The 18,064-nt window shown below is 35.8% G+C and overlaps 1 protein-coding gene across 1 annotated transcript in view; it reads right to left on the bottom strand.

Annotated features, from left to right (window-relative positions):
* Nucleotides 1–18,064, bottom strand: part of APBA1 (amyloid beta precursor protein binding family A member 1) — an 81,113-nt gene that overhangs the window by 22,357 nt on the left and 40,692 nt on the right. Inside the window, exons 2-4 of the mRNA XM_081320574.1 lie at nt 15,585–16,789; nt 7,500–7,601; nt 1,283–1,322 (exon numbers count right to left, since the gene is read on the bottom strand). Of these exons, the coding sequence (XP_081176700.1) occupies nt 1,283–1,322; nt 7,500–7,601; nt 15,585–16,736 (1,294 nt within the window). The 5' untranslated portion in view covers nt 16,737–16,789. The remainder of the gene's footprint in view (nt 1–1,282; nt 1,323–7,499; nt 7,602–15,584; nt 16,790–18,064) is intronic.

Genomic DNA, 18,064 nt, shown 5'->3' with positions numbered 1-18,064 from the left:
CAGGGCTGTCTACTATCCCCTCTCCTGCTGAGTTTGGGTCTCAAAATTTTGAATAGAGACATTAGATAGGATGAGAGGACTATGGGAGGGAAAATTTTTAAGAGACTTATAAGTGAAGATGTTTTGCAGATGCTGGTTTTGTATATCAATTATGCACTGGTGGAAAGGTGTATCTAAATTTGTGCGATGGGAAAAAAATCATGAGTTAGATGTAAGGTGTTACCAGATACAAAAAAAATGGAGATTACCTGAGTTGAAATTATATTTTACAGGTTGCTGTTTAGAGTTTGGATGAAAGAGTGGATGTTGCTGAGAAACAGGGGGCTTTTGGAACTAGAAGAACATGATCTGAGATTTGGGGGGCATGGATATTTATGGTATAATAAAGCTAAGGTTAAAGTAGATTTTAAAAATAATTTTGTTAGATGTGCAATAACTGAAAATATGGAACAGACATGAACCCAGATTGTGCCTAAAATATCTTTGTAGCTGTCAGCACCAGTTGAATTTCATTGAAGAAAAATGGTAACTAAACACAAATGACTAAGTTAAGATATTGGAATTTTTGTTAAGAAGAATCCAAAATAAAATCAAGAATGTCTGGAAACAGAAGGCTACTCTTGTCAATGTTTTCTCATCTAAAATTACTAGAAAGATTTAAGTATTGGTTTTAAGTATTGTTTAAGACTAAGTTTGAAATAGAACTGTGTACAAAGTATGCACGTTATTAAAATAGAACAAGAGATTAATTTGCATCTATACCTATAACTGCTGTAAAAAAAGAAGCTAATTTTTATATTTTGTTTCTTTTTCCCCTGCACTTTTGGCTTTGCCTTTTTCTTAATTTTTTTCTTTTTTAAAAATATTAGTTCTTGATAATTTTTCTCTTTCTTTTTAAAACTTTTAATAAACTTAAATGACTAAAACTCTAGTTGCTGACAGACAAAACGGTTGAAGAAGCTGCTGTTCTAATCAGGCATATTGTTTTCTTTCCACTGTTATTTCTTTTAGCTAATTTCTATTTCTAAAAATCCAAAAATCTTGAAAGTTGTTACTTTTTTAAACAGATGAATATTCAGGGATGACATTTCTTTCTTGGCAATCAATCTCAAGTGATACAGCTCACTTCTTTCTCAGATGTTCTTCTATTCTTTATGCATAAATAGAGATCTCAGAAAACATTCAAATGAATCTGAAAACTTTTAAGTTTAATAATTCATCCCACTTTATATATCTGTATAGACCAATTTAAAGTTAAACAAAAGACAGGTTGACAGCTTACCTTCAACATAGGTTGGGAAAGAAGCCAAGCTCTTCCTTGACTGTAATTAAGACAAACAGGATATCAAACCAAGCTAAGCATGCTGAGGTTTGCATTAAAAAGCCTTTCATGCAGACCTAGCAAAGTTATTCATCACACAATGACAGTTATTACCCAATCTCTGTAGACAGCCTATTAAGAAAGACTTAAACATGTTTCAAAGTATTAGTTCTTTATTAATAAGTTACTCTGGAATGTATACCCTTAGCATTAATTAAGACTTTCCAGATTTACATAAGTATATAAATGTTAATATTTCTAACACACAAGATATTCTTAATAAAAATAATGCAAAGAATTCAAGGATTTCAATATCGAGGACTTCCAGGGAAAAAATAATGAGCAGAAGATGTCTCTGCCAAAAGCAGGGCTAACAAAATGGCAGAATGAAAAGCCACTGAATAGACTACCTCTTTATAATTCCTCTCTGGACAAGGAGAGGACTTGAGATCACACACAAGTTGCTCCTCACAAGACAGCAATCTCCAGTGGGTGTTGAGCTCTGGATAGGCATCTTTGTTCAAATTAAGGATGGCGACTTTATGCACACTGTATTTGCATACTTCTATTTCTAATCACTTTTGAAACTGTTTTATTAACTGCTTTTCACCCATTAGGGACTTTTGTATCAATATGTTTTATAGCAGCAGTTGAATTTCCTTTAATCCTTAGTGAACGAAGTTTTAAATATAAATTTAGGGACTTTAAAAATTCATTTTCGGAATAAACAGCAAAAGGGTTATTAGAACTTGGATTTTGGAAACTTACAGATGATGGGGCTAGATGCATTTGAAGTAAGATTTTGAAATTAATTATTAAGAATCCTTCCTGTGGGAAAATTCTATTGTTTTAAATTCTTTTAAAAAAATGTTAGGATGGAACTTTGAAAGATGGACATTCAAGGGAACTAGAAGGAATTAAAGATTACAATTAAAGGAAAACACTTAAATTCGACTTACTAATACAGAATGGAGCAAAATACTTTAACATGGAAATTTGTGAACAACAGACACAGAAGTTAATTTTAAGAGTGACTGCCATTATAGACAGACTGTGTTTAAAGGATATAATGGAAGAGGAACAATTTTTACCAGACAAGACTGGGACTGATCTAATAGTGGATTTAAAAATGATAGGCTACAATAATGATATGTAAAAAGATGCTACAAAACTGACTGATGTCTTAATAATTAAAGGGATATAGAAATAACAAACCAAAAGAGTGATCTGGATAACTTTCCTGTATTGGATTTCCTACATTGCATAACAAACTTGTTATAATTTTGAAGAGTTTTGAGAGAAAGGTCAAAGAAAACATGAAAAGAAATCAAGTTCCAGGACATTATTTGAAAGGATTAAAGATCAAAATTGTTAAAAGTAAAAGAAAAGAATATAAAATTAATTTTTATTTCTTTGATTTCTATAGCTGTTCTGGGAAGTATACTTCAAAGTTAAAATAGATATGTTGTTATCTCTAGTAATCCTTAATGGACTTTTGCTGACTAGGATTGAACTATTAGGCTTTAAGGATTTGTTTATAGCTAAGAGATGAGATATGGGTAGAAGACACAATTTGATGCATTTTAATAGAAGACGATATATTACTAAAATTGTTTAGATTTGCTGTGATTAAATTATTTCTTTACATATTTCTTTTTTTTTCTATTTTCCTTTCTAGTTTCTTTCCTTTTCTGCATTTTCTAGTTCTTAGTTTTATTCTTTCATTTTTTGGTTTGTCCTAGTTTTTACTTATTTAACTATAATCTATATATTATTAAAACTGTAGTTCCAGTAACGTTTAACTGGGCAAAATGATATCATAGGGTAACAATTTTTAAACCAAGGTACTTGGAATGAGCTAACTTACAGACTGCATTTAAAATCCAGTATCCATGGCTTCTGTGGAAAGTTGGCAAATATTATAAAATATTTTATGACATAAACATTAACATAAAATGGTTTATGATATAAAACAAAATGTCATAAAACATTTCTTGTACTGATGTTGATGTGCTATAAAGTTTCAAGATAGATACATTTCTGAATATATCTCTGAATTTTAATTAACTTTTTAAGTATGTTAAAAGCTCTGCCATTGTTGAAGGCACTGTGGAATTTGGTAATAAAATATCTCTGAATTATGACCAATGGGTCATGGGTTGTCTAATAAAATTACTATTTAAAAAGGATTTCTATATCAAGAATTGTGATAAAAGTTTTAAGCTGTCCTTTAGTCAATTCAGACTACTAAACATATGAACACTGAATTCTAAAATATAACATAATTTAGAATTTGCTTGGTTTAGCACAATATGGGAACCCATCCAAATTAAGAAATCATGACTGATATCAATCACAGTGTATAAGTTTGAACTTTATGCTAAAAAATACCAAAAAAATTATGGTTTAGTGCTATTAGCCAGAGAGCCATGGTGGCACAGTGGTTAGAATGCAGTATTGCAGGCTCATTCTGCTGACTGCTGACTCCCAGCAGTTTGAGTCTAACCGGCTGAAGTTTGACGCAGTCTTCCATCTTCCAAGGTAAAATGAGGAGCCAGATGGTTGGGGGCAATATGCTGACTCTGTAAACGGCTTCAAGAGGGCTGTAAAGCACTATGAAGCAGTGTATAAGTCTAAGTGCTATTGCTATTACTAAATCATGCAGACTGGAATGTAATTCTGAGAAACATATAAAAGATTCAACCATACGTATGTGCAGTTAACCTCAGAATTTATTAGTGACAGAAAGCAGTAAGACATATGCATCTGAGCAGCTTTAAAAAAATGAAATCAATCTTATATTTCAAAATTATTTCTTCAAGACAAAGCCAAATAGCACCAATTTTTGGAGATATTAAAGTATATATTTACCACTAGCAATTTACAACTGAAACTACTTTTCAATGGGTTTCTGCTTGTAATTTGGAAAATGATCAAGAGTAATTTGATATTAACTTTTAGCAGTAGTTTTACTTCTAAAATTTAAGGAAAATTTTGTACTACAGAATTAGCAGAAAATATTTGCTGGAGTAAAATATTTTAACTTAAAATAAATGAAGAGCATCTCTATTATTGGCTTCTTCATCTCAAGAATCTTGTGACCAAGTCAATCAAATTATATGGTTTATTATTTTGTTATTATTACATATATGATTTTTTGATGTGATAAAGATTTGTTTGAAAGTAAATAGATTTGTCAATGCTGCAATAGCTTGGATTAAGAAAACAGCAGATCCAAGTGAGAAAAAAATTATTACTGAACAATAGAAAAGAGTCTGATAACAAGGCAGTTCCTGAAAATTAAGTATTAGGAAAAATTCTGACATCTGTTTCTAGAGAAGAAATTGTCACTGGGATCATCACGGATCCATTACATGTCTGCAATTATTTTTGATCCTTTTGTACTTATAAGCCCTTTAAATAATTTATACAATTGCAATGAACAGGTTATAGTACATTGTCTACTGCATTCAAATAGGCGTGATAATAAAGCAGCCGAATTAGATGTACAGTTTCTGAGTACAGTTTACTATGATGTGCACAAACTTAATCTAACTGATTATTATTCTGGCTACTGTTATTACTATAAGTCTAGACTCCTTCTGAAATAGAATATGTATGGTGAAAGAAAGGATGAAATTTATAATCTTTGTAACAAAGAGCACTGCGTGCAATATTCTGATTCCGTAAGTAATCTTGCCTTAATTTAAGTATTTGGTTTTATACAAAAAAAATTATATAATGCTATTCCACTCTCCACCACCTTGAACCATTGGTGTTGGTTGTGTTAGGTTCTCTTACAAAAGGGAATGAAGAAAAAAACAGAAAAGGGGAAAATTGTCAGAGATAAAACATGTCACAACTAACTTTGGGCTCTGATCTCACTCACTTGCTTTAGCTTGCCCTCCAATGTGGCCCCTGGCAGATTACTTTAAAGAACTGCAACTACAATGTTCCCCACTTTGGCCATAACACAGCAGATTATGAAATTCTGGGTCTTTCCTAAAAGATTGCTCCAACAGCTACAAGTTTAAGTTTCAAATATCATGGGGGGAAAATGAAGGAAAAAATATGGTACTGAAGAAAAACTTGACTGGAGGCATCAGAGAACAGATTCATATTGGAATTTTCATTGTCACAGTAAATGTTAATATACTAACCCTGAGGAATTCCGTAAGTAATTATAGAAGTATGAATGATTTTCAGAGGTAGTTACTGGATTCATTCTTTTGATACTGGATAAAAAAGCTATTTTTTTCCAAACAGAATTTAGAAAAGCAAGTTTCCTATACTTTAGAAAACTTAACACTTAGTCTTTAGTGCCGTATTCACAACTTACAATAATTACTTTTGCAGAAAATAATTTAACAGTCCTGATAATATGAAACAAATATAATGAGAAATGTGTACTGTGCTGCCACCACGTGGCTGTTTTGGAGTAATTATAATGTGGGCAGTCAGACCCTCCTACCCTATGATGTATTTCCTCTTCCCTCCCCTTTCTGGGATGGATTTCCTCCTCCTTTGCCTCTGGAGAGAATCCCATCCTCCATTATTATTCAGCTAACATGTGACAACAGCAGATGTGCAGTCGCTGGGAATATTACCATTTTCTGAATTTGGAGATACCTTGGAAATATCTTGGAAATGCTGTACAAACGTCATCTTACTCTACATGCAATAAAGGTATTTCTATATGATAAAGGGTGTTTCCACAAGTTCAAACTATCTGGAGAGAACTGTTAATGGTAATGGCCTGCTTATATAGACCATAGAAGTCTTATCAAGGGGTTAATTACAGTACAACAGCTTTGAATCCAGAATAGTCAGAAAATGGTAATATTCTCAGCGTCTGTGTATGCTTTAGATTGCAGATATAAGGAATTCCAATTACATTTCCTGCCTAAGCTTGATTGCAGAAACATCCAGATATATGAATTGCAGACACAAGGAATTAAAACACATTTTCTGACTATTCTGAATCCAAGCCATTGTACATTAATTAATCTCTTGATAAGACCTCTATGGTCTAGATAAGCAGATTTCCTTAACATTAACAGCTCTCTTCAGATAGTTTGAACTCGTGGAAACACCTTTTATCATATAGAAATACCTTTATTGCATGTAGAGAGTTGAATACAGCAGGTGGAGTGCATTAAGATGACAATTGTACAGCATTTCCAAGATATTTCCAAGGTGTCCCCAAGCTCAGAAAATGGTAATATTCCCAGCGTCTGGACAAGTCTGCTGTTGTCACATGTTAGCTGAATAATAATGGAGGATGGGATTCTCTCCAGAGACAAAGGAGGAGGAAATCCATCCCAGAAAAGGGAGGGAAGAGGAAATACATCATAGGGTAGGAGGGTCTGACTGCCCACATTGTAATTACTTCAAAACAGCCATGTGGTGGCAGCACATGTACAGTATAAATGCAAACATCTATTATTAATATTGTAGCATCATTGTTTTAAAGGCTCAATTGTTGTATTTGATTATATAGGGATATTTGGAATTTCATCTTTTTGGTCAGTTAGAAATCTTTTCTGCTTCTAGGGTACATATTTTGTAGTAGTATTCAAAAATCTAAGCAGGTGAAGCATAAATGACTTAATGAATCTGGTTTCAGCTGCTAGTTTTGTGCTTTCTCGTAGCTGAATAGACTGAATTCCAAAGAATCAAAATTTCTGCTGTCTTTTAAGAACAAAAAGGGGACTTATTATAAACATTACAAAGAAAACCATTGTTAGTGTGTGTGTGTGTGTGTGTGTGTGTGTGTGTGTGTGTGTGTGTGTGTGTGTGAAAAAAACAGCAATGGCTATGTTTTGCCAGTATACTACAAAATATATAACTTTATCAGTATATAACAAAGCAATAAAAACATTGCTTTATGGAAAAAGTAGGAAGTAAAATGACATGAAAATACAATTTCTACTTCTTCTTTATGGAAGATATTTTAAAAGAGAATAAGGAAACCTTTTAGTAACCTATTTTTAAACCTGCCTGCTTACTGACAAACATGAAATTTATTAGCAAGTACTGCAAGTAGTGATGAAATCTTTAAAGAAGAGAAATACATATCCAAAATAGTCATATTTCCAGTTTGTGTAATGCAAACATAAAATTAATCTTGGAAAACATTTCTAGTAAATGCACCGCTTTTAAGAATATTGCACTCTACCTCCTTATTGGTGGGGGTTTCTGCTGTACCACAGACATCTTGATGATGTTGTATACTTGATGATTCAGCACCTTGAGGTGAAGATGGATCAGGAGATGGAGACTACAGGGCATACAAGGAAATAAAATTTTGAGCAAGTAACATAAAACATTTTACTATTTTGATCTCAAGATTCAAAATTGGATTGAGGGTTCCAAAAAAAATAGTAAACTCTGCAAACTGCAGCATGTGTAAAATTACCAATTTAACTGAATTTCACAATGCTACCTTCAGATTTATATTTACTCATGAAGAAATAAAACTGAAAATCACAAACTGTAATACTGAGCTTGAGCAGTACTTTGAATTTAAAGAAATAAGTGCTTCAAAGCATTTAAGCAGTTGCTGATAGATGACAAGTGAAAACTCAAGGTACTCTAAAGTACTTGCTCATCCAAATTCTTATGGCTTCCACCTTGAGGATATTCCAAAAAGTATTGAAAACCTGGATTGTTTTCCAGGTCTGGGGATAGGATGATGCAAGACTTGGTTATGTATGCTCAGAATTGTTGGGAGTCAGGCATTCTTCAAATCTATGTAAATAAGAAAATAACATTTTCTCTTCAAAACCTGGATTATTTATCAATTTCGGATTCAGTTCCAGTAATGTTTACCCATGATAGTTAAGGAAATCAACAGGTTTGAAAAATGAAGATAAACAACCTACCCCTTTATTCTTGCTTCATTCATCACATAGAGGTCCAAATGATGCCCAATTCATTTTCAGTTATATTTGAGAGTAAGGAGGAAACTCCCATCTTCTTTCTGCTCACCTTCCCTGCTTCTTGATGTATGCTTTTCCTATGTACTACATTGTTATTATACCAAAAGACTATAGTTGTCTGAATGTACTTCTGTTGCTGATACAAAGCTGCCAAGATCAGATCTATATACAAAATATGGGCAATTTACTCTGAATCGTTAGTACTGACACATCAGGTCAATAAGCAGTGCCTTTGTTGAAAACTGTGGCCCTCTTGCAAGTGCAAGACCTTGTACTACGACTGACATAATATTTTCACTCAACAAAAAATACCAGTACAAATATTAACTTACTAATTTCAATATGCATTTCCTTTTTCATAAATTATCATATGTAAATTACATCACACATTAAGCAGAGCAAAGTATATAATCAATATAGTTTATGTCCAATTAACAAACTTATTTTTATTGTAATGCAATCTTACTAACAATTTGGAATTATGTTAATAAAATCATTTCAGTGAATGCTACCTGTACCTGCTAATGTGGGGCTAAACCTTAATTAAATCACTAGGATTTAATCCTGAGTAAACATGCATCGGGCAGCAGCAATTATCACTATTTGTTCTATTTATATAATTTACCTACCATGCTCCTAAGATACTCAGTGTGGTACATCCAGAAATTCTCCATTTTGATGTTGCTGTTCAACAAGAAAATAATCCACTAGCTAGCAGATGGCGGCAAATTGCTTTTTCCAGTGGTATTATACACTCAAGACTTGAAAATGAAGCCAGTAATAGGAGATGTTGCTGTGCTACCTATGTAGATAACCTTCTCTGTTATTTAATAGCTGCAAAAAGGTCATTTTACTGTAACGAACAATTTCTGCTCCATAAAAGGCTGTCAGTTGTCTACTCTTTTTATTTATTGCTTTGCAGGAGCCTATATGTATCAGAATTTAATCCTTACTAGTGGCTTCCAAATAACAACAATACAGTAGCAAATACTATTACCAACATGTGAAACAGAAAAAGCATTAAGATTATTTAGCTCATTTTAAATTGATTCATTATGTGTCATCAGGTCATTGTCAAAGCAACCATAGAGATAGATTTTCTCCGTAATTCTTTTAAAAACCAATGATAAATTTTTAAATCCTTTCTACTATTTTTTAAAACTCTGTGAGTAATGCAGAAGTAAATACATACCAGCATAAATGAAATTTTTGTTTTAATCAATAAAATGCTATTACTGTATACTGTATAACATGTAAAGTAAATCTCATTTTGTTTTTAGGTATTTGTGTAATATAGCATGTGCATTTTTGTTAAGACTGCAGACACAGATAAAATAGGATTTACCACATTCAGCAAGCATACTCTTCCTGGACTTCTGTCAGCCATCCCAGGCACGCTAGACAGGAAACCCCAACCAGATATGATAATAATACTTCACTGTAAGGCTATATTAATGGACTCTTGCAAATCTGATGGTATCTCTTTTACAGCTTGAGGAATTAGGGAGGGTGTCTTCTGATCTTTTTCTCTGACTGTAGGCAGCATCTTTTCCCTCCCTCTGCCTCCCAAGGTCTTTTCCATACACCATTACAACTTCAGACTGCTCAAAAGCAATTAACTAAATGGAAGAGCTTCACTTTTTTTATATCTCCAGGCCAGCAGAAATCCAGCCCGTCCGAAGGAATTTGGGAAGCACTCAATGATCACATGCACAGGGCAATGGGGTTATTTCAAATGTAGTGGCTTCTTTATTGGGACTTAAGAATTAGGCTGCACCGAAGAGCTGCATGAGCAAAAAAAAGTAATATTGGTGAAATGGGTCTTTCGGAAAGCCAACATCAATGGAAATGGTAATTGTTTTGCAAATACTGCTCAGAAAAATATCAAATGCATAATTTCAAATACATGATTTAAACATTAGTCTTTTGTATGCACACAAAAAGAAATAAGTCAAACAGCATGACTGATCTAACATAAACAAAAATAAAAAATTGAAAGAATGAGAGCTTCTGAATGTGAGACGTACCATTTTAGTGATATTGCATCAAGAATCAGTCTTAGACCAGGAATGAGAAGAAAAAATTGGGAAAAAAATGATATGACAATAAAATAAATGTAGGAAGAGAAACAAAGCTCTAGACATTGCCTGCTTAACACTGGTACATTGGAAACAGAATTTCAACATCACATGACTGTGTTGGTTAGCAACGGCAGATCCCACTACTGTTGAAAAGAAGATCATTAAGTCGTGGCCTCACATGACTACAACTTACAAACTTTCTGCTGGCTTCCCCATTGACTTTGCTTGTGGGAAGCCAGCAGGGAAGGGCACAACTGTGACTGTGTGACCACAAGACATGGCAATGTTTGGAAATCCAGATTGATTGCCAAGTGCCCAGATTGCAATCACATGACTGTGGGTGAGCTGTCACGGCCAGAATGTTTGAGAATTGGTTGTAAATACCACTTGTGCCATCACAAGTTCAAATAGTCACTGAATGAGTGCATTCATTGTAATGTTATTCACCAAAATCTAAGAGTGAGATATATGTGTGTGTGTGTGTGTGTGTGTGAATGTAATGTATGATTTGAACATGTTAATACAAATATCTGCAAATCCAGTTTGAATACAGGATAACATAAGTGCTCTGCAAAGAATTTATCCCAACTTTGTAGAAAAGTATAATTATGTAATACAGATTGTAACATATTCTATCTATACTAAGCCCCCTGGCCCTGAACAATAAACATCTTCCAGCACACGGGTGTCAAACTCGCGATGTCACGTGATGTGTCACGACGTATCGCAACTTTTTTCCCATTGCCAGCAATGGGGTGGGCATGGTTTTGGCGTGACGCATCTGGCCAACGGGCCAGCAGTTTGACACCCCTGTTCTAGCATATAAAGTTTGAAGAGTGATGCGCACGTGCGCGCACACACACACACCAAGGCTCATGACATGTAACAAAATTATTAAATTCTCTTGTAAATTGAATTTCATTATGTCTGTTTAAAAATCTAAATTAAAAAAGCCAAAGTGATATGACACAATTATATTATGGTTTTCTTGTGGCTACTACAATTTTCAAATCAAGGGTGTTTGTTTATATCATTTTTGTATTATTTATTTGTAATAGAAGCTGAACTAAGTTTGCTTGCAAAATAAAAGACACTGAACTAAGAGGACGGGACAATTAATAAGTTAACAAAGGTCTGAGTATTACAGCACTTAAAGTGTGTGCTATTTTGGGATGCAGATGCTCATTGTATAATTTTAGGCATTAGCACTAAATAAAATGCCCTCCCATCAGTGTGTTCTGAAGTGCAACTTCAAAACCTTTTTTTTAAAAAAAGTAAATGCTAAGCACTTCATCACATCCATATTGCTGGTCACAATTCTTTAGCCCCTTGCAGCACCTGAAACCTACTCAATTATTCAGTGCAACCTTCTCTATTCCCTTTATTAATAATAGATTGTCCCTGCTGTAGGGAAAAAAAAACCCAGAAGCTTTACAAAATAACTCTTAGCATCGGATTAAGAACTAAGTTAAAAATAGAATGAGTATTACCTCAACAAAGAGGTGAAAACACACATTATCTTAAAAAAATGTTAAAACTCCAGTTCATCAAGCCATATTACCCATGTGTATAATTTTCAAAACAGTATGAAAACAAATCTGTGCTGTCTGAAGCTTGCAAACCAAGCAAAGGCTGTCACCAACTGTTCTTCAACATGGCTAAGAGGTATTCACTGTATGAAGTCATTGCTCTATTGGTCCCAAAACAGAGGACATGTAAACTCAGTAAGGAACACCTTTATTCGATAGAACATATACCTGCATAAAATGCAATGTCTTCTGAGGAAACTAAATAAAAATAATATGTATTAAAGCTGATGGTTTCTAAACGGTGGTAATAATAATGGTTACTAAAGGAAACCTGCCTCTGATCAGAAAAACTGTGAGGGTCCAAAATGCCATTGTCACATACAGTTTGAAATAGTTCTATTTCACAAATGTTCTAACCCAGACATGTCAAACACAAGGCCCGGGGGCCAGATCCGGCCCGCGAAGTGGTTTCATGCGGCCCACGAAGCCATCCTGGAAACAGTGAGGGAATGGCCCCCACTGCCTTGGCCCTGGCCCAGAGACCCTCCTCCTGCCAAAGACCCTCAGATCTGTCCCACTCCTGCCCCCATAGGCACCCTTGATGCCAATGATGTAGAACTGGCCACGCCCACCCAGTAGGCCATACGCACTCTAGCCACGCCCACCCAGTAGGCCACACCTACCCAGGCCACACCCACCCGGCCCCCTGAGGGCAACCGCAATGCTGATGCGGCCCTCAATGAAATTGAGTTTGACACCTCTGTTCTAACCACTTCATTTTGAAGAATAGAATCTGGAGTTCACAAGTCTGAAATACCCAATCTGCGATCACCAAGGAGCCCAAGAACCGATTCCTCGAGACCTGCACCGCTCCTGATCTTCCCTTCCAATGTTCAAAATTACATTGCTTTTTAACTGAGTGACCTACATGCAGTAAAGTGCTAATTCTTCAGCACTATATTTATTTTTTAAAATGTAAGGCTTTGGGGTCTTAAATGTATCCTTAGGAAAGAAAAATAGAGGATGCATTCATTTTGCCTGTGCTTTCCTAGGAAGTTTGCTTCTGGTTTGTGTATCGTGAGTACACAATTTTGCTTGTTTGTTAATTATATTTTAATATGCGGGCATACAGAATGAGTGTTTTGCCTGACTGCATACGTACAAACAACACAGTTTTTCTTCTATTAAATGGATATTGCATGCTTTGTGGGAGCAAGCAAATATGCAATATAGCATTTGGAGCTGAAACCTCATTTTTGGCTTGTTTGTTGATTTCTTGATGCAGGCTACTTCTCTCTGAGCCTAATTGGCACACCTTTTAAACAGTGGTCTAAAACACAAGATGTGTCACCATTGATTTATATTCCAAAATATTTTATGACATTCCGCAAATAATCCTAGCAGATTAATAGACAAATGAATACATTCAACTTACATAAGAGTACCACTGGAGAAATATAAAGAGCAAATCTGACCAAACCTGAGTGTAAAAGTCCATATATGGGCTTTCACTGTAGCAATAAGCGAGCAAAACATCACTATTTCTGCACCCTTATTGCATAATGTTGATAGCTGCATTTCAACCCTGTTTAGGATGACCTACTGGGGTTCTTGGGCCACAGGATCATCTCAAACACTCTGATGAGAAACATTTATGGATCTGGTAGGCAAAATCACTCAGATTAGCTTGGAGATGGACTCTGACTGGGCAAGTTCTAATGTGATATTATCTTGTTATATTATCTGCACTGAGTTTGATTCTTATGCCCAAGAAAGTGAACAAGATGTTCTTGCCTATTAGTCCAGGCCCCTGCTTGTTAGATCCTGGCTTTCCTATGTTATTAAAACAATCCAGAAGATGACCATGGGATGGGTTCATCTGGCGGTTTGGGCCTCTTTGAAAGAGAGGGTGATCCCACCAGCCTTGAAAGAGGTAGCAATAAATCCCTTCCTCAAGAGGTCATCACTGGATAATGGTTGAAGAATTATCTCTGTTGGAAAGTTATCAGACAGTTTCAAATCTTCCCTTTCTGATGGAGACTGTGAAAAAGGTAGTTGAACGACATCTACAAAGGATCTTGGAGAATCCTGTGATGTTATCTGGACCAGTTTCAATCTGGCACAAGGCCAAGGTACCATGCAAAGATAGCACTAGTCATATTTGCTGATGACTCTTAGTGGAATCTTCAGGATGGGAGTGGTGCCTCCATCCTACGGCTCCTTGATATTTCAGCAACCTTCTACACTTCAACCAGACTATTCTTCTGGACTGGCTATGGGAATTAGGAGTGGGAGGCACTGTGCCCCAGTAGTTCACCTTGTTTCATAATGGTCAGTTCCAGCCAGTACAGACAAGGTGGAAGAGATTGCATCTGTGGCCCCTCGTGTGTGGGATACATCATAGCTTGACACTCTCTCCTATCCTGTTTAATATCAACCTGAAACCACTTGATGAGGTTATCCACCCGGTAATGGGTGCCTCTCAGTATGCCCATGTTTTACCACTGCTATGCGAATTGTATTGGTTGCTAGTTGGCTTCTGAGTGCAAGTCAAGGTCTGATTATTACCGTACGTATAAATCTCTGTATGGGATAAGGCCTGATTATACAGAGGCTGCATGTCTCCAACTGTTTTTGCCTGTCGAGTACATTCCAGAAGATGAGTGTCTCCAGGTCCCCCCCATTAAAACACTGCCATTTAGGAGTGTGCCTTCCTCTGGAACAGCATCCCTCCCAGACATTAGGGAGGCACCCACTCTGGGGTTTCAGAAAGTTTCGTAAATTTCACTTTGATTCCAGGTTAGAGGTTGATATTTATTATTTGTTAAATGTCCCTATTTTGTCATTTTTCCTATACATTAAACTGTGGGTCATTGTTGCTGAGTTTGGTTATTTTCTTGCAGACATTTCAATACCAAACTAGGTAACATCATCACTGAAATGTCTGCAAGAAAACAACCAAACTCAGAGAGCACCAATGATCCCAACACTCCAATCCTGAGTTATACTCTGTTCTATCAGAGTATTAAATTATTTTAGTCTGGGCTGTCTGCTTGATTCAATGTTTTTAACTATTTTCATATTTTTCCTAAGCTTTATACAATGTCCAGAGTCCACTGGAGTTGGGCAGTCAATAAATTATAATAAACAAATAAATTCTACCAAAATCTATTATGTGCACCTTTCTGGTATTAAATTCCCATAGAAATTTTTTAAAACTGGAACTTTAGCACACCAAACATAAAAATACCACAATGGGGAATTAGGGATGTTGTACTGAAAGCAAGAAAATTTTGCAAAAAATATATATTGTCAAAAGAACTATGGAACAATGTTATGTGGATTATGGCAGGAAAACATCTGCTATATGGATGATTTAAAAGGTCACATATTTCAAAAGGGCTAACAACAGCTTAGCGTCGATATTCTGTTCCTGCACAGCAACACACTGATGACAAAAACAAATTCATTAGCACAAGTGCTTAGAATTCTTACCAAGAAAGTTCATGTTTTATAGAAGCCATCTTAATTTATTTTTTTCTTCCTTTTTCTTTGATATACAACAAAGATCAAAAGATAGCCAAGAGGAAGTTCATATTTTAATAATTATAATTTTAAAGCACATTTAAAACAAATAAATATAAAGTAATAATGTAATGAAAATTCTGACGTTTGCTTTCAAAAGGCAATTCAAAAGTTGGTATATACTCACATCTCCCTCTAGTGGTGTTTGATCCTCACCATCCCTGGTCGGGCTGATGTCCTGTCTCATCACCCAGATGGGTTCTTTGGGTTCATCTGGAGTATATGGTGAACGAATAGTCCTTGTTTTCACTTCCTCAATAGCTTCCTTAATGTCTTTAATTGCCAGTGATATGGCATCCCTTTTTTCCTTACTATATCTTTGCACTGATTCGCCTGCATTAACAGGTACTCTAGCATTCATTGAAACCTGATTGCTACTTTCATGGCGCATATTAGCAGGAATGTTAGTGTCCTCATTTTGTCCTGCTTCTGGCATGTCTTCAGCAGCTTTGTCTAGGCTCTGAGAACTCATGCTTTGTTTGACTTCAGCTACTATTTGGTCTATATCTTCCTCTTGTTCGTAACTGTCCATACGAGGATACGGGGCAAATTCTGCCTCCTTTTCAGGGCTGTCGGACTCCCCGTCGGAGCGCTCATCATAATGATGGAGTCGTGCACCCAAAGCTTCCTTTCGATAGTTGTCAGCTTCTTCTCTCTCTTGCTCATACAGCCTAAGACCTTCCTGCACATCAAGGTCAGGTGTGTCACCTATCTCTTCATACACATGTTCCTGCAGCCCATAATCAGCATAGGGCTCGGCATACTGCTCATCTTCCCCTCGTTGGAAGAGTCTATGAGTGTACACATACCCAGAATACGCTGCATTCATGGCTTCCTCGTGCTCAATGGAATGAAAGTGCAAGTGGTTGGGAAGAGTTCGGTTATGAATGGTTTCGGCGTGCTCTGACTCAGCATTTTCAATGTACTCTTCTGCTTCAGGTCGGTACTGCACCCCATAGGCACTCTCGTCCTCATTCTCCAGCACTCTGTCACCTTCATAGCTGTCTCCTGCTATAGCTATGACGTCTCCTTCAGCAGTGTCAGTATGATAATGGAAGCCACTTTCAGTGCTGGCTGACCGTGCTAAGGTGCTTTCCTCTTCTTGCCTAGAAGGTCGTTCACGGTTGCCATTGGCACATCTTGGGTAATGAATGGCATACTGCTGCTGTTCTTCTTCTACTTCAGAATGTTCTAGGTCTGCCTCTACAGATTCATTCACTTCTCTACTGCCTAGTTCATCACTGACCTCTCCTTCGGGTGGTCCTTCAAAATGGTTCATGGCAGGTTCTACTAGGTTTTTCACCTATTCTACTGACATTTTGTGCGTTGAGGCTGTAAAGAAGTTACAAAAAGAACACCTTATTACATACAAAAAAGAGAAGAGATTTTAAAACCCATTTCAACAATTATAAAAAATGCGCAATTTGTTTATGTAGCATTCGAATAAGTCTTCTTTCGTTTTTTTTTCTTTTTTATTCTAGTTTTTTATATATAGTTAATATTCTTAAGGTGTGTCTTATCCTATATAAGCTAGAGAGTAATGGATTTTAGATTTTATAGTGGGTAGTATATGGTTGTTTATGATTGCCTTTTTATAGATATATACCTTGTATTTAGCTCTGGGAAGTCGGGGGGGGGGAGGGGGGGATGGAGGGAGGGGAGGAGGGAGGGAGGTTGGGGGGAGGTAGGGGGGGGAGCAGGGAGGGGGAAGGGGGGTTTTTTAAAGGAAAACTGTATTTTAAAACTTTTCAATAAAAAAAAAATGCGCAATTTGTTGGCATTTCCACTTTTGCAAAAAAAAAGTCTCATAAGTAAGGATTCTCTACCACTGGAATGGCAAAAATCAAGTTACCCAAAGTGTTAACCATAAACAGAAACCACTAACAATAATTTGAGAATGAATGAAATAGGAAGACTAAGTGTCCAACAGAACAGAATAGGCAGATTGATTAGACCGACAGTATGAGAAACATCAAGAAAAGAAATTGTTGGAAGAGGATACAAAGAGTATAAATAACTACATGGAAAAAAAAGAGAATAAAAAAATGTGTGCAGGTAAAATATTTGTTTTTATATGCTTGTAGCTCTTTAGATATACCTGCCAGAAGCCACATTTCAAAAAAAGAGGCAGGGACAAGAAAAAATGAATCAATATTCATTTAATTATTAATCACTGATTACAATAAATTGCTTGTTAAATAAAGTAACCTATTCATAAAATTACTTAGCCCTGTACTTGCATATACCAATAATTCTCTTTTACAAACGTAGGTCATCTTTCCCCACAGAACATACAAGTGTGAACATATTTCCCTCTCAACAGTCAGAAAAGAAAATGAAAAAAAAAATTCCAGTATGGAGATAAGCAGTGAGAAAGAGAAAGGAAAGGGAGCAGAATAAAATGGATGGAGGTGAAGCATGGGAAAGAGGTAACCAAAAAGGAAAGGGAAAGAGAGAGAAGTCCTACTTAGTCATTAAAAAAAGGTTAAAAATCAGCGGGCAAGCAACCCCTGCCAAGTGTTAGCAAAGCTTCAAAGACACCATTTTTATCCATGCTTTTCAGTCTAACCTTAGCCTGCCTCTATTCCTTTGTTTTTAACAGTATCT

This window comes from Vipera berus (assembly GCF_964194415.1).
Source record: "Vipera berus genome assembly, chromosome: 2".
NCBI lineage: Eukaryota > Metazoa > Chordata > Lepidosauria > Squamata > Viperidae > Vipera > Vipera berus.
Note: the sequence above shows the minus strand (reverse complement) of the source record. Positions and strands in the feature narration are given on the sequence as shown.